General features: G+C 43.9%; 2 protein-coding genes across 3 annotated transcripts in view; one reads left to right on the plus strand and one right to left on the minus strand.

Moving 5' to 3' along the window:
* The first annotated feature begins 667 nt into the window (after window positions 1–667).
* Window positions 668–8,399, plus strand: arxa (aristaless related homeobox a). The gene is made up of 5 exons (XM_031750113.2): window positions 668–1,186; window positions 1,509–2,073; window positions 3,532–3,577; window positions 5,237–5,568; window positions 6,255–8,399. Exons 1-5 carry the CDS (start codon window positions 997–999, stop codon window positions 6,520–6,522), a joined length of 1,401 nt encoding a protein of 466 aa, XP_031605973.1. The 5' UTR covers window positions 668–996; the 3' UTR covers window positions 6,523–8,399.
* Window positions 8,400–11,804: 3,405 nt separating this feature from the next.
* pola1 (polymerase (DNA directed), alpha 1) overlaps window positions 11,805–21,419 on the minus strand; it is a 56,264-nt gene continuing 46,649 nt past the window's right edge. For both annotated transcript variants that reach the window (XM_031750047.2, XM_031750046.2), the window contains exon 37: window positions 11,805–12,826. In XM_031750047.2, coding sequence (XP_031605907.2) covers window positions 12,690–12,826 — 137 coding nt within the window. In that variant the 3' untranslated portion in view covers window positions 11,805–12,689. The remainder of the gene's footprint in view (window positions 12,827–21,419) is intronic.

A 21,419-nucleotide genomic window follows, 5' to 3' on the forward strand; every position in this document is an offset into this window, starting at 1 on the left:
GTTATAAAATTGCTAATAAAAAAAGGTAAATATCATCGTCATTATGGACATTACTACTCCCGAGTAGTATTATAAATTATACTGCTAATACCATATTTTATATATACAGTGTACATGGCAAGTAGGCTATAGCTGTTAGTGGGCCTTTTCCCCAAAAATGCTGATAGGCCCCAACTCTGTTTTATTCAGATACCTGGTTAGCTAGCGCCAGTAAGCCAGCAACATCAACTTAAAAGTCAGCTATTATTATTTTTATCGTTTACACGTGTGCTTTTATTTTGAAATGTAATGGCGTGTAACCTGGGGAAGGAAAAAAGCTGTGAAATTGTGCTTTGTAGCCTTATGTGTGGTACTTTCCTCCAAAGTCATTGTGCTAATGACATTGCTACACTTGTTAGCCTGTCAGCACCCTATTGGTTTATTAAATGAGGTTATATCGCTAATAAATTACAGTGAGTAAAAGTGTTAGAGACATTTTACACCAACGAGCAGGAGAAGCCGTTATTTTTTTTGTCTTTTTTAGTTTCTTTGGATTTTGGTGCTCCAGCCGCTTGACTCCGTTCCGCGGAGGAATGGGAAGTCCATGTCGGGTTTTGTCGCCTCTCCCTCAAATTAACTTTAATGTAAAATATATAAAGCAGCTGCGCGCTGTCTCTCTCCCCACATACACACACCAGCCAATCAAGAGCGCAGCAACAGCCCACACGTAGCCTATGCTGAGCGAGCGCGCGGAGCGGAGAAGCGCCTGGCAGACCCGGAGCGCAGCGCGAGGAAGCCAAACCGCTGTCTGTCATTAGCTGAGAGTGTGACACAGGAGTGACAGAGGGGAGAGAGGAGAAGGAGAAGGAGGGAGGAGTGAGCGGTCCCGGTAAACAGACGAGCCGGCCTGAGAGGAGCCGAACAAAAAAAGAAGAAGACCCCGAGAGAGAGGAAGGGGAGAAAGGTAGAGAGAGGGAGACTGACAGGCGTTACCGAAAGACAAACCGAAGCGTCGACATGAGCGGTCAGTTTGAGGAAGATATCCACGACCGGGGCGAGAGGAAGAGCAGTAAATCCCCGACACTGCTCTCCTCTTACTGCATAGACAGCATTCTGGGCCGCAGGAGTCCCTGTAAGGTCAGACTGATAGGGGCTCAAAGTTTGACGGGTCTGCCCGGCAGAGTGGAGCTCGACAAGACCGCCGACGGTGAGTTTATTTTAAAGAGAAAATTGGAAAGGTAGTTTACATTGGTTATTTGGCAGTGTTGTAAGGAGTGGTGAATTTGTAACAAAGCAAACTAATTTAGCCCTAAAGTATGCGAGTAACGCTTCTGCAGGAGTTGCTCTAATGAAGCTTGTAGGTGAGCCCATTATAGCCCCAAGAATCTCTCTTTGGTTAATTAAAGTGTTTCCACGACTAAGCAGGTCATTTTAAACACCGGTGAAAATATTACATTTTATTTTAGCCTTGAAGAAAATTGAAGTGCCTGCTCATTATTTTTGACATCCTTCACACGCTTCTTTCTCAGGGCCAACGAAAGAGCCTCTCTCTCTCAGCGCTGACATGCACCTGCCTCCAAAGCTCCGCCGGCTGTACGGACCTGGGGGGAAGTATCTCCATGAGCACGCAGAGAAGCTGGAGAGGGAAAGGCTCCTGCTGGAGCAAGCTAGCGAAAGCCTCAAAATCAGCCAGGCGCCACAGGTGAGCATCAGCCGTAGCAAGTCCTACCGAGAGAACGCGTCGCTGAGCCGGGGAGAGGGTGACCAGAGCCCCGGAGAGGCCTCGGAGGACGGCAGCATGGGACTGGTGGAGCTCGGTCCGCTGAAGTTCGAGGAGGACGCGGGGAAGGAGGAAGAGGGCTGCGGGGACGCGGTGGCGCTATCCCCGAAGGACGAGGAGAGGGAGAGCTTGAACGCCGGGGATGGGGACGTGAGGGACGGGGAAGACAGCGTGTGTCTGTCGGCGGGCAGTGACTCGGAGGAAGGGATGCTGAAACGGAAGCAGAGAAGATACAGGACTACCTTCACCAGTTACCAGCTGGAGGAGCTGGAGAGAGCTTTCCAGAAGACGCACTACCCCGATGTCTTCACCAGGTGAGAGAAAAGAAAAGAAAAAAAGACAAGAAAAGCAAACAAAAAACGAGGAAGTGTTTGGAAAAAATGTTGTTGTTTTTTATTGTAAAATTTTAACCTAAAAAAATACCGTTTGTTATTTTCAGTTATTCTGCATCACTCCTTAACGAATTAAAAAGCGACGATTGTAGGCCTATTAAATGGAGTTTTAATTTCCATGTAAAATATATATAACTGTGTTGCCCTACATTATTATTATTATTATTATTATTATTATTATTATTATTATTGTTATGATTATTATTATTATTATTATTATTATTATAGCTAAGAGTGAAATGAACACGCTTAAACCTTAAACGAGTCATATGTTCTTTCATACTTCCATGACTGAAGGCGATAATTAATTGCATTTATTTTTAAATAAACACTTCCCCTAGCCCATAAAATTTTTTCAGAAACAGTCCCAGTAATTCCACGCGTGTGTAACAGGACACTGCGCTGATCACAGCTCATAAAATGCCCCACACTAAATCCGTGCTTTAAATAAGTGAGCACAATGGGCCTGTAAGTGCTAACGGGGAGCCCCCCCCCCCTTATTAAAAAAAAAAAAAAAAAAAAAAAACAGTGCCTGCTTCTACATATGGCAGCGGTGTTCCTGCGTGGAGGAATAATTAAGTGGAGCAGCTCAGGTTACCTGCTGGACATGATACTGCGTGCTCAAAGTCAGGGCCTAACCTCAAGCCCAAGGGCAGGTGTACACACGCGTTGTCCCCCCCCCCCACACACACACACACTGAAAGAAATCCAGAGCTTTACAAGCTGATATTTTATACATTTTGTTAAAATTATGTTATCCAGGAATTTTTTTTAGTAGTTTGAACCAAAACCAAATAAAATAACCAAATAATAATAATAAATCTCATTCATTTTCTGTTAAATTGACACTTCTGACTTTTCTTCTGAAACATCACGCAAAATTAATTTTTCCAATTTTCCTATTTGGGATTATTCACATATATATTTATTTTATTTTATTTTTCAGTCGATCTACCTTAAGGCGACTCGTGGGTCTAATTTAAACTGCGAGCCCATCTTGTATATAGCTGAAGGGAGCGTCAATTGCTTTGTGGCAGGCTAGTTTAGATGTCATTATTTCAACCATTATGTTGTTACGGTGACAGGCCTTGGCTAAGGAAAATCTAACAATCACTAGGCCTATTTCTTTCCATCCGTGACAGGGAAAATAGAATATGGCTATGGCGTCTTTCTGCAGTTCATGTCGGGGAAGAGAGGGGGAAAAATCCAGCCTATTTTTGGTCGTCTATTGTTGACAGTGAACAACAGGAGGGGACAAAACAGCAATTCTGCGTTGCTTCCAAATGGTGGCCTGTAACCTTGAATCTTTTCTTACTGTCTCTCTGCTTTTTCTCCCTTCCTCTTTCTGTCTTTGTTATTCTTTTTATTTCATTTTTTTAGAGAAGAGCTCGCAATGCGCCTGGATCTCACCGAAGCCCGCGTTCAAGTAAGTGGCTCCTGTTTATCTTTTATATGAAAAAAAAGAGAAGCTTGACTTGTAAATCAAATATAAGGGGAGGGGGATGGAGGGGAGAAAAGGAAAAGCAGCATCCTCTAATGTTTTATCTGTCCTCTATAAAATGTCTCCGATATGCAGCGCTGGATAATAACCGGTGATATGCGTCACTGATTGAGGATCAACGATTACGGGCCAATTTGAGGCAATAATTTATTACAGTAAAATGTGTTAAATGGCCCCAGTCGCTGCGCGGGGAAGGTCCTTCCTGTTATTGAATGTTATTACACGCGAACGGGGGACGTTTTAGTGGCTATTAAGCCGAGGCCGGCGATTCATAAAAAGCATACTTAGTGCAGGAGCAAACACTGTCTGTATTCCCGGGATGAGATGGTGTTTGAATTCCCATCAGAGGGGACAGATAGGGGGCGAGGCCGAGGTGTGTGTGTGTGTGCTTGTGCAAAAAAAGAAAAAAAAAGAAAGAGAGAGAGGAGGAGGGAGGGGAGGGAGAGAAAGAGGGGAGGGATAATGCTATTTGATTTCCCATTATGTGATTGCAATAGACCTGCATTGATCCGATGCTTTGCACTTGGGAGCGAATGAGAGACCATTAAAGGTGTTTGCTCCCCCTCACCCCTCCACCACCACCAACCCCCCAATCCCACTCTCTCTCCATCCATCCATCCATCCATCCATGCCTCCCCCCCTCTCTCTCCCTCCCCCCTCCCTCTCTCCTTCGCTTTGCACTGAAAGCGTGGCTTGCATGTCGAAAGCCCGGGCTCATAACCAGAGAGACAGTTCAAACACCGTGGAAGCTCCGAGATGTTATGGCCGAAGGTAAAACAACAGATGTCTCTTTCGGGGCCGTAGGTGAACAAATCACTTAACGGGCGCCATCAGGAGGTGATAAAAACTCATAAATTCCCGAGGGGCTGTGTAATGCTAAACAGCCCTCTGGGAATAATGTGTGTGTGCGCGCGCGCAGTGCCTGTCGCTCAAGCCCCTGCTCTGTTCAGTCACTTTCCACATGTTGACATTTTGCTCATTGTGAGAGCCCCGTGCTTCTGCAGTGCAAACTGGGCAACAGTGGATGCGTGGGAAAGTTAAATAGTCTCTTGGATGGAAGTCACTCGTTCGACGTCTCTTAAGAATTTAATTTAAAGCGCATTAATTGTTATTGGAGCCAGTTCAGCGGTAATTTTCTGGATCTTTTGTTAACACCGCTCTTAATTATCTCTCCCCACCCCGAAGCCCGTCTACAGGGAGGAGGGTTTAATTAGACAGAAAGTAGATTTAAGGGACCGTGAGCGGCGGGGTTTACCTTGCATGTAATTACCGGTGACTTTCCGCCTGTTGGCCACCACCTGAACTAGACAACTATTAGACTACACTGACACAACATTCAATAGAGATTATGTTAATTAGAGTGCAACATTGCTGTGAAGTAAGCAGGATAGAGAGTTATAGATCTAATTTTAACCTTACAACTAAGTCCAGCTTTGAGCAGACCCCTCTCTTGCCTCTATGTAGGAAAAATTGCTCTTTCTTTTCTCCTTTATCACTTATTAGTGTAGAAGTAAATTCATTTTGTGTTGTATCTGCCATCTTGCTCCTAATACTAATGTGTTTCTCATCTTTTTCTGCCCTCAGGTGTGGTTTCAGAACCGAAGGGCCAAGTGGAGGAAACGCGAGAAGGCCGGGGTGCAGGCCCACCCGTCAGGCCTGCCATTTCCAGGCCCTCTTGCAGCGGGCCATCCTCTCAGCCACTACCTAGAGGGAGGACCCTTCCCTCCTCACCCACATCCAGCTCTGGAGTCTGCATGGACGGCTGCCGCAGCTGCAGCTGCAGCCTTCCCAGGCTTGGCTCCACCACCTCACAACGGCTCTGGCCCACCCTTGGCTGCCCCACTCGGCCTGGGCACTTTCCTGGGCACGGCTGCCATGTTTCGCCACCCTGCCTTTATTGGACCCACTTTTGGCAGGTGAGCTGCACAGATCGACAGACTTCCCTTGGATCTAATGAATGATAATTCTTTGCACAACACATCTCCCGTTGGACTTTGATCCTCTAATAAAAAAATTGACCTTCATGTTTATTCCTCTGTTTTATAGTAAATGACAACAATTTTAGAGGCAGACACAGACAGAAAATGCAGAGCAGCATTAGAGCTTAAAATAAACTCCCACAACTCTAATGAGTGATGTTTACACTAATCCTCAGTCACACTCCCTCACTGTTTATCTCAGTGTCTGATTACAAATATGTTATACTGTTAACCATTCACAGTGGCATGTAATCACTCTGTCAAACACCTTAATAAATTAACAGAACGTGTGATTGTGCAAGACAAGCTGTGAGGAGGGGTGACACGATACTCTCCATATGCCACAGTTACTTTCTCCATTATACACCATTATGCTTTCCATTTAGCTTTAATATAAAAGAAGTCAGCATGGAATAGATGACATAAATCTTTCCAAGGAGGAGGTTTGAGAATTCTAATGAGCAGGCAATGCTGTTCCTCTTCGTATGCCATCACACTGACAGGATTTTGGGTCATCCTGCACTCTGATATAGGAAGCAAAGAGAGTGAAGTGCATAAATTAAACTTGAATATGATTTTAATTTCAAATAATATATATAGATTTCTGCATTTTGTTCTTTCAGGCTCTTCTCCAGTATGGGTCCTCTGACCAGTGCTTCCACCGCTGCAGCTCTCCTCCGTCAGCCCGCACCTCCTGTAGAGAACCCCTCCCACACGGGGCCCGTCCTCCCTGACCCTTCCTCATCTTCCTCCACTACTACTTCTTCAGCCGCAGCGGACCGCAGAGCCTCGAGTATCGCCGCGCTGCGCCTCAAGGCCAAGGAACACTCAGCTCAGCTCACCCAGCTAAACATCCTGCCCACCGGAGCCACAGGGAAGGAGGTGTGCTGAACACTCAACACCAGCTCTAGACCTCCCCGTCCTGGGCTTATGTCCCATTCCATGACACCCCACCCACCCAAAACTCCTCCAAATACCCCATTTGTACCTCTGGAAGCTGAAGTCCTGATGCCCCCCCCCCCCCTCCATGTTTAGCCATCCCTGTTACCTCATGTTCCCCCACTCCCCAAAAATAGCACGACCAAATTTAAAGGAGCACTGGTTTTACAAAGGTGTGTGTGTGTGTGTGTGTGTGTGTGTGTGTGTGTGTGTGTGTGTGTGGTAATTGCAGTTATTATTACATTGCTTTACACTCCATACACACACTTACCTGACAGACAGTCCACTAAATTACATATTTAACTTTTTAAAATGTTTCTACTTTTGGATCATTTAAGACACAGTCTAATAGAAGTCTTTTAAATATTTCTTGATTCTTTTATAGTATACATGAATGTGGCTTACAAAGTCTAACTACCAAATACATAAAAAATACAATTACATTAATATATAAAATAAATAAATCACCATTGGAGGAAGGTGGAAGTATATTTACTAAAATAATGTACTTAAGTACAAATATTTTGAGTATTTCTACTTCACTTTTGCGACATTTCAGAGGCCTTTACGTTATTTAATTATAAAATACAATTTAACTAGATTAAAACTGTTTCCACTTATTGTAATCCATTTTAATCCAATTGTTTTTAATAAATGTGGGTGACACCAAAAGGCGATTTTTAATCCACATTTTCTGTGCATTTTTCTAATTCTTTCTCCGCATTCAATTATTTTAAAAACACTTTTTTTCTTTTCTTTTTTTAACCGACCATCTTCAGGCTGTTTTTACTTAAGAGTCTGTCATCTTCCACACACACACACACACACACATATACACACACGCACACATGCACGCGCGCGCGCGCTGTGAGAGCTGAAGAACCGCAGGGGAACCCAGACTTCTAGAAAGAAATCTTGTGCTACTTCAAATGTGGACAACGGCGAGTGCTCGACATTAACACTGCTTAATCTGTATGCATTGATGTGGGCTGAGCAGGTCTGCATCTATAACAAAGGCGTGTTGGAGGAGGTCCACCCTGAACCAAAGGAAAACTGTCCATAGACCTTCCATAGCCTTCTCTTACAAGCCTGACTCCTCTCCACTGCTCGCCTACCCGACAGTCACACTCAGCCGTCATATATACGTATATATATATATATATATAAATATATATAGGCCTATATTTTTAAATCCCTGTATCAGTTCAGTGTGATTTAAGGTGGTTTGAGTCCACGTCAGGGCGAGATTTCTGTAAATTTACTGCAATTTTTCTCCTCCCTGTCTGATTATCGCAGCGGTGGCATTTCCGCTGAGTGTGACTGCAGGGCACGCGAGCAGCGTTGAGATCTGGTGTTTCTTTAATGACCTGACTGTGTGAGAGAAAACTGTACATATTGTGTTTAAAAAAAAAAAAAAGAGGAGGGGGGAAAAAGTTAAAAAAAAAAATTCAAAACAAGGTCGTGTATATTTCAAGAGACCGTGTTTTGGTCCTTTGCACTCGGTGTAGTGTGTAATGAATGTCGCCCTGTGTAGAATTCCACCCGTGTTTATCAATTATTAGGTTTTTAGATAATTATTTATGTCCCCCCCCCCCCTTAAGGAAATGAGTGAAGAACGCTTTTTGTTTTTGTTTTTCTTATAATTATTAAGTGATTGTAAGTTTCCTGGTTTAATATAACTAATTTGAATAAATTACATTGGTAAAATTTGTTATCGTTTATTATTTCAGATTCCTTTAGGACTCACATAGGCCTAAAACCAGGAAAATTAAATAATGCGAAATAGAATATTATAGAACTATTAATAAAAAGTGTTATGGAAAAAAAAACGCTTTCTGTCTTAAATTGAATATTTATTTATTTATTTATGTTAAATTTATGCCACCGGTGCCATTAGAGAGCAATGCTGGAATGTAAAATAAATATCCAGCCAGCTTCACTCACAGGTTGCCTGGTGTTCACTCATGCCTGCAGGCCAGCTGAAACAAAGAAGAGGAATCTATCGAGATGCAGCTCCACCTGCAGAAAGCCAAAATCCACGAGGTGTTTAATCCGGTGCGCTGCGTGCGTCTATCCTCTTCAGTGGAGTTGACAAAATACTGACCATATATTCATGAGCTTAATCCCCAACATGTGAAACGCGCGACAAAGGAGAGGGGTTTTCAATTAGATCGCCCACTTTATCTTGGGGGGCCCGTCACAAAACTTCCTTTAAAACCCTTTAAAGGCGCTAAATTGGTCTTAACATCTGTAATGCCGTCTCGATGGAAGCGAGTCCCCTTTGTCATTAATGAAGTAACAAACCACTTCATCAAACGGCTTTCACACACACAACCTCGTAGAGTTAATTCCCCTCAATCCCCCCCTCTTACCCTCCTCTCTCTCTCTCTCTCCATTGGATCTCGCTATACTGATGCAGGACTATTACAGCAATCAATGGTTACTCTCCTCGGTGCCCGACCAAATCGCGTGAAATTACCCTGCGGATTAATGTAGCCCATGTTTTTATTGTGTGCATCTATGGAAGAAGAAGTAGAAGAAGAAGAAAACCTGTTCTTGTCCCTGCTCTTTGGTTTCTTACACCTGTTAATAAGCCAATTTACTCCAAACATGCAGGAATTAGATCCGGCAGTAGACTGATGGAAAGATGTATCTGAATTTATTCCACTGCAGCTTCTGACAAAGTCACCCAGCCGCCCCTTGGAGCATAATGCAGAAAAAAAGAGATAAAAACCAATTTTCTCCTATGTGTCCAAACCACCATCCACGATGTGTGAGAGCTCCATGTTTTTTAAAATTTCCCCCATTCTTTTGCTCAAGCTCGGTGGAGCGTGTGTGTTTTTTCCTGTATAGGGTTTTGATGAGATTGTCCGGGAAGTTTTAATCTTATTGTGAATATAACTAATGAATGGCAAACCAATTTGTCCCTAATATCTGGGGAATGCCAGGAGGCGGGTGACCCGCTGGGAGCGAGGCTTAAACTTTCTTTGCAGCGCAAAAAGGCGAGAAAATTGAAATGCTGTCGAAGGCCAATGGCTCTGGATTTATAAAGTCACACTTGTTGGATGTGTGCCCTTCCATTCAAGACAGCGCCTGCACTTGGGATTAGGCCAGGAGGCTCCTTATTGCATGAATGACCATGATAATGAATGTTGATATAAAAATGGGGCCGGCTGTCCAATCACGAGCTGTTTTCTTGCAAATTGGCTGCAAGAAAAAAAAGAAGAAGAAAAAAAGACGCCAAATCTGCATTATTTGCTGGATTGCGTCAGTGCACCGGGTCTTAATGCAGCCCGCCTCTCGCAGGTAAGTCCAAACGTCCAGAAAATCTCCCCCCACTGACTTGTCTGCCCATTTTCATCATTCTCCTTCCCCGAGCTGCTGGACTTGATTTGGTCCGTGATTTTGGATTCTCCCGGGCCTCGTCTCCCCCACCACGTCCCTGCCAGAGAGAATAGGCCCAATCACTCCACAGCCTCAGCCGGATCAGTCCTTACTCAGTCCCCGGGAGAGGATCTCTAAAAGGCGCTTTGATGAACGGCTCCCCCTCCTTTCCCCCCAGGCGGAGAACCAGGCCCGATGAAAGACCTGAATAGCAGGGCCATGGCTCTCCGCTCCCCTCTCGGATCGCCCCTTAATTCCCCCGTCTCTCTTGCTCTCATCCAATTAGCTCAGTGTATTAAGCGGTTTATCGTCTCATAACCGCCCTTTCAGCTCCAACAAGGGAGACACTTTGCAATAGGACCAGCTCTCCTTTTGACACCCTCTCTGGTGCTTGTATGTTCCACCGCGCTATGAATAACAGGGACAGAATAGGGGACTAATTCCCTCATCAAAGCCTACCTTGTCCATCGCTGGTCAAAACGACAAGCAATAAAGCTTAACACGACAATACAAAGAGACTTGTTCGACCTTATTAGCTTAGCAGGGTCAAATTAATGCAGGGGACTTCATTTGACTGGTTTACTGCAAAGCGGGAGGACAAAACGGGGGCCCTTACTCAAAAAACCCCGCAGTCTGATAGAGGGAACAGGAGGCCTGAGCACAGCTACTGTGAGCTGAGGGTGATTAAATGGAGGGGAAAGTAAAGAAGGAAAAAAAAATAAGTTAGTGAGGGAGAAGTAGTGGAGCTAATATGCTTTAATAAATATGTAAAGTTATGGCTGTAAATGCATGCAGACGCTTTCTCTCACACACACTCAGCATGTTCTATCCATTGCATAGTGAATCACGGTTTAAGTGTTCAGCCCACTTAAGGTTGCCTTCACAAGTCACAGTGGTTTGAAGTGATTTGTGAGGCGTACCGTGTTTATGGAAATGCACACGGCAGGATGGAGTAAAAAAAATTCCCTCGACTGTATTAACACAAAGGAGAATTCTTGGGAGGAAAAACGCGAGAAACACTCGAAGCAGCGGGTTACATGTTGAACTTTAAGTAGAGCTGAGTAAATACAGCCAGCATTTAGTACGCACAGGCTGGCATTACTATAGATTAACATGCATTTGGGCAAACGTTATAGCTTAATCCCTTTAACGGTGTGCTTGCACTGGGAGCAATCAGTGAGCAGGAATGCTTCGTGCACCGGGATTTAACTGGGTAAAATACCCTCAAATGATTACCTAGAAGAACAAACTAACATGTCAACATACAGGCTTATAAAATGTCCTAATAGAAGGCTTTATGTCTTCTCTCAGCTCCTGGTTAGACTGCTATTTCTGGGACACGACTTTTCTGTTGGTCTTTATGTGAAAATATTCAATCATCAATCCATCATCACTCCAAGCCTTAAGCTCCAGTTCTCAGGAGTGCACACATTCTCTTTCAGAAGATTAAAATATTCATGTATATAATATTAGGACATTTATTTCATTTAGTACTCATTATAGACTTTATTAGCAGCAGTTTGATGCAGGAGCAACATTATCAACACTACATATAACCTGCTGCAGCAGATTCTATATGATTCTGAAGATGCGGAGCAAAATGACGAGCTACATCAGGCTCTGGACACAGATTACTGGGTAGTATGATTGATTCATTGTTGCTTTCAGTTGTCCTGTGAGCAAATGATGCTGAACGATGCTCTATTTAGCTACCCAGATGTCCCAATGTTGTGAACATTTTTTCCCCCCATTTAATAAATCTGACTTTTATCACAGTGCCATTACACTGTGTAGTGGCAAACCAGGATCTCCCCCACCCACTCCCCAAACAACACAGGACTAATTTCTTATCCATTTAGTCTTTTATTGAGGTTTCAGTATGAAAAACATTAAATTGTTCAATATCAAAATATTCTGATCATTACAAAGAAACAGGACAAAAACCCTACCGAGAGATACAACTCTGTTACACAGAAAATTAAATGCTTTAAAAACAATTTGCACAGAGGAGGAAGGGCAGGAGAGAGAGAGGGGGGGGAAAGGTGAAAGAGACAAAATGACATCAGTTAAACAGACGCAGTGGAGGAGAAGATCAGCTGTTCGATACTGGGACAAAAGAGCGAGGGAGCAGCGCGTGTGGCCTCCCTCACCCCGTCACTCCCTGCATCCTCCTTTACTCTTTTCTTTCATCCACTGATCTGACTCACACACACACACGCACACAGACACACACACACAGGATGAATGGTAGTAATCAGAACAAGTGTCCGATCGCTGCAGGCATCCAGTGGTCTTAGAGGCTGGGGTCACTATCATTGGGTAATTAGCTGCTTTTGGACTATACTGGCTGCTCTGAGGATAAGTCATTTTTACACTCTCACACTTACACACACACACACACACACACACACATCTGGGCACAGCTAGCCTCTGCACGCACAATAGGCTGTCATTTAGGTATGATTGCTGCTCCCCTTTACCATACAGAGCCAGGGTGACGGGGTCAAATAAGAGAGAGAGTGTGTGTGCGCGGATGGGGAAGCTGTGATTGGGTTTTAAGCTATATTACAAGCCCATTAGCTGCAGGGTAGATGACATAAGGGTTAGGAGGCTGAGGTCTATATGTGGAAACTGCAAACAAAGAAAACATGTGGTTGTATGTGCATATGTCCAGCTTTTTGAGTCAGAAACTAGAGCCTCTTGGTGTTGACGTCTTCATGGAGGTTTTTGTTGTTTTACTTGAGGGAGGAGAAAGCCTGGAAGAGTTTGGCCAGGTTAATCTCCGAGTACCCGCTGGACGCCAAGGCTTTGTCTGGTACTTCCTTTAGCTTCCGATAGACCTCTTTTTCTTGATTCATCTTGATAACAAGTTCTGGAGGAGGACAGAAAGAAGATTTGATATTGTTAGAGCTCTGTAGAAGATCATGCATGCATTTCAACCTAACTATTCACTCTTGGATGACTTCAGCTGCCCTCCACCCGTGGGATTAAGCTGTGCAGAGTCCTACTGTAGAGCAACAAAGAGCACAATGACTTTGTTTCTACTCATAAAAACTTAAAGAGTGTTTTAACCTTAAGTGGAGAGAGCTAACAGATCCAATGCTATCTGCAAGTAATGCTATCAAGTTTGAGGGCTAGGAGGGCGACCACACAGAATTGGACTGATGGGTCGATGGCGCGCACACACACACACGACCATAAGATCGATAGAAAACCCCAACGAGAGCATCAAGTCAATATTTTGCCCCCGTTATCTCTCCAGGTGGGCCGTAATAAGGCCAGAGAGAAGACTGAGCGGGCAGGGCGGCCACTACAACCAAATCTTTACGGTATTATACCAAGCGTCAAGTGTAGATGAAGTATCATGAAACCAAGTAATAACACAGCATCAAACCAATGAGTGCAGCAAGCGACATCAGGTATAACAGCGAGCTGATGCAGGTGAAGAAGCAGGAAAATGGGCACTGTGTTTTTAATCTTTTCATTTTCAATTATAGGGGAGAAAGAAAAAAACCCTCACAAGCCGCAGTCATCACTTTTATTCACTTTACTTGCAACGCTCTGGTCCTCGGAGCTTCAAATAAAAATCATTTAGGCACCAGCACCACTTATTTGTAAACAACAACAATCAGAGGGTGTCAGCAGCAAATTAAAGTCAATGAGCAGTGAGGCTGTGGAAAATTGCATGGGGCATTTTTTTTTTAAACTATTATTTCCTGACACTTTATAAAACAAATGATAAATTGAGTAAATAATTTGCATATTAACTGATTAAAAAGGAAAAAAAAAAGCTGGCAGCAGCTGGGACTGTGGCCGTCTTCAGATGTTTAACTTTGGACGATTTCAGGAAGATCGCGCACGGATATTTTTCCCCAATTGTAGCACCCAGCAGGGGTCCGGGTGCTACATGTGCAGCCAAACTCATTCTCAGGACTGGAAATACAAACATGAGATTCACTTGCTAGCAGTGAATGCACCAAACAACAAAGACTTGGTGCCAAAGCAGGCTGGGAGCCGGTTAACGTCCAAGTGGACTACATCGGACATTTACGCTCTTGCAAGCACGTCTGGCGGGCGATGTCTTTAAGAATGAAGGGCTGCAGTGCATGTGTGAAAACTGCTTATGTCACCGCTCCCCTCAGCCCAAAGTGATGAGTTCACATTGCTGGTTTAGGTGGTATAATTCCATTAAATACTAAAGGCTTCATCTTTTTAAATGACCAAATGATTAAACGGACATCGATGTGATTAATTAAACAAAGTGTGTGCGTGTCTGTGTTTATCTAAATCACACACAAAGTCCTCCATATGGCCGACTGTCATGTCCTCGCCATCTCCACAGCCCTATCTCCTGTCTCGTCCTTCCTGCCTGCTGCATTAGTGGCTGCTGGATAAATACCAGCCTACCGACTGCCCAAGGGAACAAAGGTTAGATACACAGAGATCAACAGTGAGGCGCGCACACACACAAAATACATGACAACGAAGGTAGTTAAACACTTAAAAAGCACAATAACTCAGTCACTAAAGACATCTATGTGACAGAAACAGCAATCACACATGCATGTGCACACACACCACACACACATATAGAAGATGGTGTGGTTGACTTTAACACCAGCAGCCACTATTACCAGATAATCCTCACGTTAGCTAAGGATGGACAGGGATGGAGGGAGAAGAGAGGCAGGGAGAGGCAGACTAGTCTATTTATCCGGGGAATAGAAGGGGGGTGATGATGCATGATCAAGCGAAAGCAATCATGTCATCATTTCTGAAAGGTAGGAGAAAATAATTCTCCCCCCCCCCTCCTCACTCCTTTCTCGTTTCCACCTCAATCACTGCGTGGCGAACGGATAAAAGAATGATTTAAAAGTCACGGAGAGGAAAAGAAAGAAGGAGACACCTTGCTGCAAGTCGGGGCACAGTAGGGAGTGCGGTTCAAATAAATAGATTCCCCCTAAAGAGTGAGCGTGAGGTGGAGGTGTGAGGAGAAGAGAAGGGAGGGAAGATGGTGATATTGGGAAGGCCTAGATGTGAAGGGAAAAAAGGGGCAAAAATAGAAAAAAAAAAAAGAATGAAAAGAGGAACAAAGATATGAGAAAAGAAAGCACAGGCATCCTGAAAAGTTTGTCAAATTGATGAACCTGAATGGAAATTTGTCAACCAGGACACCATCTTTGTCTCCATGACACACACACACACACACACACACACGTGCACATGGTCTCTCATGCGCGCACGCGCACGGTGAGTGTATCAGGGGTTATCTCTGCTCTAACTAGGTGTTGTCACACACTCGCGCACACGCTGGCGGTGCTGGGCACGAGTAGATCGGGGCTCTGCACGCTCTAACTAGGTGTAAATACAATAACAAGCCTGTAATTAAGTGAGCATGATGAAGTTAATGGAGATCGGCCATTCCGTCGGCCGCCTCCATGAATATTCTATTAGGCTGGTGGCGACGGGCAGCTGGAATAGCAGTTAATTTAATCACCACTCGGAGCACAGGGAAACTTCTTTGTGTGAGTGTAATTGCACAGAATGAATAATTGATTTGACAATCGCACCCGCGGATTTTGCCACCCCGCTTTGTATCGCCGGAGAAAGGGAGGGGAGGCGGGGAAGATGAGGAGAGAGTGAGGGAAGAAAATGGAGAGGAAAGAGAGGGAAAGGAGGAGAAAGAAGACAAGAGTGAGGGAAAAAAAGAGAAAAAAAGACGACGAGTGGGAGGGTAGAAGAGGACCAAATGCAGAGCACTGAGAGGTGGCAGGGAAGCTGTCGGTAAATGGATCATTAGAAAAGCGCAGCTCAAGGACAATTTATATTTTATCAATGCGGCAAAATTACATTATTGCTCACACACGCAATCATACTGCCCACACTCAAGATTGAGACCTACGGAGGGTGGGGTGGGGGTGATGGAAGGAAGAGAAAAGCAACAGACAGAGGAAACGAGGGAGGAGGGAGATAAAAAGGGAGAGCGGGGGAGACTGAGAGAAGAAAAGTGACATGAAATGATTTGAAAGTCATTGATACGGGATGTTCCCAGCTAAGGAATGGACAGCATGTTTTTTTTTTTTTTATCATAGCAGTGTGTGACTCGGCGCGTGAGTGTGTGTGTGAGTGCGCGCGGGCGTGTGTGTGTGCGCAATCTATTAGAGATCTCCTGCAGCGGATGAAATTACCTCCATGTTTTACTCAGTCGCAGCAATCAGGCACAAAAATGCAATGTACATGTAGATAAGACAGGAGCACGCTTGCAAATGTGCGCACACTCACAAACATACTGAAGCACCGCAGAGGACAAACACATAACACACAACACACACAAAAGCACACGCACACACACATGCGAGCTGATCAAATTACATTCGGCTTTGAATCAGAGCTCTTATGTAAAGCTATTTTCTTTTAATGGGCTTTATTATATATGTTCAGAATAATGGTAAACATTCAGCGTTTACAATGGTTGGACAATGCATAAATACCCAGATACAATCAAAAGTATGTGACACAACGGGCAGCATATCACGATGCATGTGTACTTTTAGTAAACAACGGGAAATGCAAACACAAAAGGATGAAGCCGCTGGCGTTTTATCGCGCTTTTTCAACAAGTTCCCTTCAAAAGACCAAAACCAACATCTTGTTAGTCATCTCTCTAACATATAAACACAGCTATCAGGAGTGCTGACAGTATGGAGCATGAAAGATTGAGAGCAGCCTGCTGAGAGTAGCAGTAGTAGAAATACTACCCCTAGTACTGCAGCTAGTGGTTTCCAGTGTTGATCAGTGTCATGGGCTTCTTGTTGTATTTTCCTGTATCCTCTGTTCTGTCACTATTCGCCCGTGCTAAAGTTCAGCTCGCAGTGCAATTAAATGAACCTGGAATTCGGTGAAATTGAGAACCAAACATAAAAAATCTCCCAAACAACCTTGATCTAAACAATAGAGTATACGGAGTTTCATCAGCTACAGACGAATGCACATTTCGTAGGCTGGTAAGTATTTTTATCAGCAGGTGTGCAGAATAGCAAAATGACATGAATATATGTTTATAGCAATAAAGAAACATTTCATGCTTTGCAAGCTGAGTGCAGGCAGGGTGGAGTGGATGGAGAAGCACGTCGGGAGTGATTTGCCACTGAAAGTGTGAAAGGAATATTTTACACGATGGTAGAGAGACGATGTACGTTATATCGGTTGGAGATGGGAGGCGGAGCTGGAGGCAGGTGAGTTAAAGATGCTGAGTTTTGTGTTGGCTGTGACGGAGATGGACACGATTAGAAATGAGTGTATCAGATGGACAGCTCAGGGACAAAGTGAGACATGCCAGACTGAATTGGTTTGGACGTGCAGAGCGTGTGTACTGGGAGAAGAACATGCAAGACGGAGCTGCCAGGCAAGAGGAAAAGAGAGAGGCCAAAGAGATGTGGCGAGAGAGGAGATGCAGGTGGCTGGCAAGACAGAGGTAGAAGCAGAGGACGGGAGGAGAAGCTGAAAGAAGAAGTCAGGCAGTGCTACAGTAAGGCTGGAAGAGTTACAGGGCTGGATGATAGACATTGATAAGGTGATAATACCTAAAGTATAAAAATAGATGGTTTTGTTTTCTCAGGCATAACAATAACAGGAATCCCGAATTTAAACCTGCGACTTCTGCAACTTCAAAAACACTGGAAGAAAAAAAAAAAAAACAGCATAAAAAATATTAAAAAAAACCAAACAGATTTGACTGGTGATTCTATACATTTAATTAGATGACGCTTCACAACAAGCTCCCACAGGCGGTTTAAGATGACTGCCTAGTAGATCGGCAGCACTTTGATCCTTAATGGGCCCAGCTGCCGAAAGATGACTCAGTTTGAGTAAGATTTCATTCTAAAATCTTGATTACCTTCAAGAGTCGAAAACAAAAACTTGAGCCCCCACAGAGCCAGACCAGCTCTTTTTAGTAGCAGCACCCTGTCTCCGCTCACCAGCTAGAAAGAATTATATTATTAAAGCCTAGATGGTGTTTGTGGAAAAACAATGCTCATAAATTAGTACTGGTATACAGTGACACAGTATAGAGTATAGGATCATATGTCTCCTCCCTGTAATCTGAGCAGTGCTGGCCCCTGGGTGTGTAATGCAGTAATATGGGTTATTACTGCCCCAGGACTGAGGGATAACACAGTAAACCTATATTTTATAGCAGCGTGAGCGTGCGCATGTCTATATTTTGCTGACTTTGAGGAAACGAGTTGCGTGTGTTGTATATTAGTAATTTGCAGTGCTGTGCAAAAGTCTTGAGTAGGTACTAAAAAAAAAAAAGGTACCTAGTACCAGGTACTACCACCTGAATGAAAACCCTAAAAACAGAGTCAGCCGATTAATTCCAAGCAGATTTTAGTGGAAAAGGGCTAGTGGTGTTTTATTTTTGTATCCAGGTATCCTTTACTGCATTGGCAGTGTGTTTGGGATCACAGTCATGCTGAAAAATGAAGCTTTTGCTAATCTGACAATACTTTTTTGTATTAATATTTCCATCATTTTTGACAAGGTCGCCAAAACCATTGGCTGAAATGGAAGCCCACACCTTCGCACAGATGGCTGTGGACACCTTATGTCGCATCCCTCTCCTGATTGCCTCCGTACATCCTGATTTTAACTAAAAATTTCTAATTTGGACTCATCACTCCATAAGGCCTGCTACCACTGATTTTCAGTCCAGTTGTTCAGTTGAGTTGTTGTGTAATTAGAAATGCCTCAGCCTTTAAAAATGCCATCTTGACAGCCACCCTTCCACTGAGACCATTTCTGATAAGGCTTCAGCAAACTGCATAAGGATCAACTGGGTCAACCTGATCTCTCAGGTCCTATCTCAGGTCTTTGCTGGACCCCCTCCTCCCCTCCATTTTTCTTAAGGAAGCTTATTGACTATATAAGTTGTATACTTCTCCACTTATATATTTATATTTGTATTTTTGTGACAGGCTGATAATAAAGTGCCTTAAGATACAAACTGGTTGTTTGCTAAGTCATCTGTCATGTGTACACAACACTGAGTCATCCCTTAATATAGGTGCCTTTTTTTATGCTTGAATGACTCACAGGTCAGTGTCCAGTGTCACTGAAAATGGTCAGATACATGGACTGGACTGAAAATAAGTGACAAAGCAACCAGTGTACAAAGAAAAACTTTGAAAGATCTTCAGAAAACATGGAGAACTATTTCTCAAGACCACTTTAAAAGGTTAAAAGAAAGTCTGGATCCTTGAATGTGAATTAAAAGAAATGAAGGGTGGCTCGAGACTTTTGCACAGAACTACAGCGGACACCATTGGTTTGTTAGTATTTCCAGACAGGATTAATGGATACAGCCACACAAAGCAAAACCACTGTTAACACAGTGACGTATGTGTGATGACTGAAACATGACATGTTGAATTATTAACATTTCTTTGATAAATGCGGCCTCAATGTCATCGAGATTTTCACTTTCTAATTTAGATCAGTATTCCTAACATAGCTGTTTGAGAGATGTCACCTTGATGGTTTCCAGCATCAGGGCATTAGAGCAGCAGCAGAAGTTTGACCATGCAGGAGCTGCCTAATAGTTAATAGGCGAATCCCCAGAATCACGGCCATCACTGCATCTGTCATGTCAGTGTTAACTTTGCAGAGTGCTGGGCAGTGCAGAACAACACTGGGTGTGACAGACAGCATCCAGTCACACATTCCGTCTCTCAAACAGGTTTTAGGGGAAGAAGCATGAAAAGAGAAATTGGAGCAGTGGAGATGTGATTTATGAAACTAAACCATCCAAGTGTGGTGAAGAACAGCGGATTGTGCTGTGGTCTGGTGAGTGAGTAGAGTAACAAGTTAACATGACTTCCACTTGCAGTTAAAACCACCGTCTGGTGGCTCATCACATCCCTCCAGGACCCTTCTGATCTGTGACCCTTCACTGAGGCACTTTTTCTACCATGTCAAGAGGAAACTGGACCACTTCTCTCCACACTTGTAGCTACTCTTTGTACTCTACTACAGCTGCAACATGCTCATGTTTAACCTGAAGAAACACAGCAATTATTAGTGTGATGTGTAATGTCTGCTACGTTTCTTTTTTTATACTGACAATGAGCTCTTGTCATATTGGCAGGAATAAAATTTCTGGCCATGAGATCAGAACAGTGTCTGCACTACACTTTACTCAGTGTTGCTCTAAAGGGGAGCTAACAGTAGTTTCCTAGCTGAGAATTGACAACAAGCTGATATCGACACAAATAATCAGGCTGAATTAATAAGCAGAGTTTTAGTTTTTGGTCTAAGTGGATCTCTGCACTTAATTGGAACATCGCATCACTGAGCTCCTGGACAGCCTGAGATAAAACCTGGTGGTGTTGGATGGACTGAAACATAATGTCCCAGTATTTTTTTTTGGTTTTTTTAAAAATTGGATTTAAGTCAGGCGAGTTTGGGGACCAGTCAGTGGTATCAATCCCTTTGTCATCCAGGAAATGCCTGCACAGATCACCACATGAGGCCAGACATTGTGCACCAGGAGGAACCCAGGATCCAGTGCATCAGGGTCTTGACAGTAGGTTCAACAATTTGATCCTGGTAGCTAATGGTAGTCAGGGTGCCTGTAGAAGTCTGTGTCCCTACAAGGATATACATCCACAGACCATCACTGACCCACCACCAAACTGGTCATGCGGAGCGATGTTATAGGCTCCACGACTTCTCCAGACCCTTTCACATCTGTCATATGTGCTCAGTGTGAACCTGCTCTCATTTGTGAAAAGCACAGGGTGCCAGAGGTTGACCTGCCAGTGCTGGTATTCTAAGGTAAATGCCAATCAGGCTCCACAGTGCAAGTAGCAGAGGGCCTACTAAGCCACCCTAATGAAGTCTGTTTCTGATTGTTTGGTCAGAGACATTCACACCTGTGGCCTGCTGGAGTTAATTTTGTAGCTCTGGCAGTGGTCATCCTGTTCCTCCTTGGGCAAAGGAGCAGACACCAGGTTTGCTGTTGGATTAAGGACCTTCTACTGCCCTGTCTAACTCTCCTAGACCAAGTGTCTGGAATCTCAACGCTGCTGAGACTGTGCTGCGAGACACGAAACCTTTTGGCAATGTCACATATTGACGTGCCATCCTTGAGGAGGTGGACTACCTGTGGAACCTCTGTCAGGTCCAGGTATCTCCTATCAGTAGTAATATTCACCCAGAAAATGTGGAGTAAAATGTCAGTGGTCTGTAAATACATTCCCGTGTTAGGAGTTGTCTCATTGTTGGCCCTCTAATGCACCTGTTGTTAATTTCATAAATTCCAAAGCAGCTGAAGCTGATTAACAGCCCCCTCTGATACTTAACTGAACAGATCAATATCCCAAATCAAAAAGCTTTCAGGAATCATAAGTTAAGATGTTAAACAAACCCACAACCATCCAACCATTTGCTGTTTACCGAGCACT

The sequence above is a fragment of the Oreochromis aureus genome, linkage group 9 (genome assembly GCF_013358895.1).
Source record: "Oreochromis aureus strain Israel breed Guangdong linkage group 9, ZZ_aureus, whole genome shotgun sequence".
Lineage (NCBI taxonomy): Eukaryota > Metazoa > Chordata > Actinopteri > Cichliformes > Cichlidae > Oreochromis > Oreochromis aureus.

Coding starts and splice junctions, on each gene's coding strand:
- arxa (XM_031750113.2), top strand. CDS start 997: ATGAGCGGTCAGTTTGAGGAAGATATCCACGACCGGGGCGAGAGGAAG. Junction 2,074..3,531: donor TACCCCGATGTCTTCACCAG/GTGAGAGAAAAG, acceptor TCATTTTTTTAG/AGAAGAGCTCGCAATGCGCC. Junction 3,578..5,236: donor TCACCGAAGCCCGCGTTCAA/GTAAGTGGCTCC, acceptor TTCTGCCCTCAG/GTGTGGTTTCAGAACCGAAG.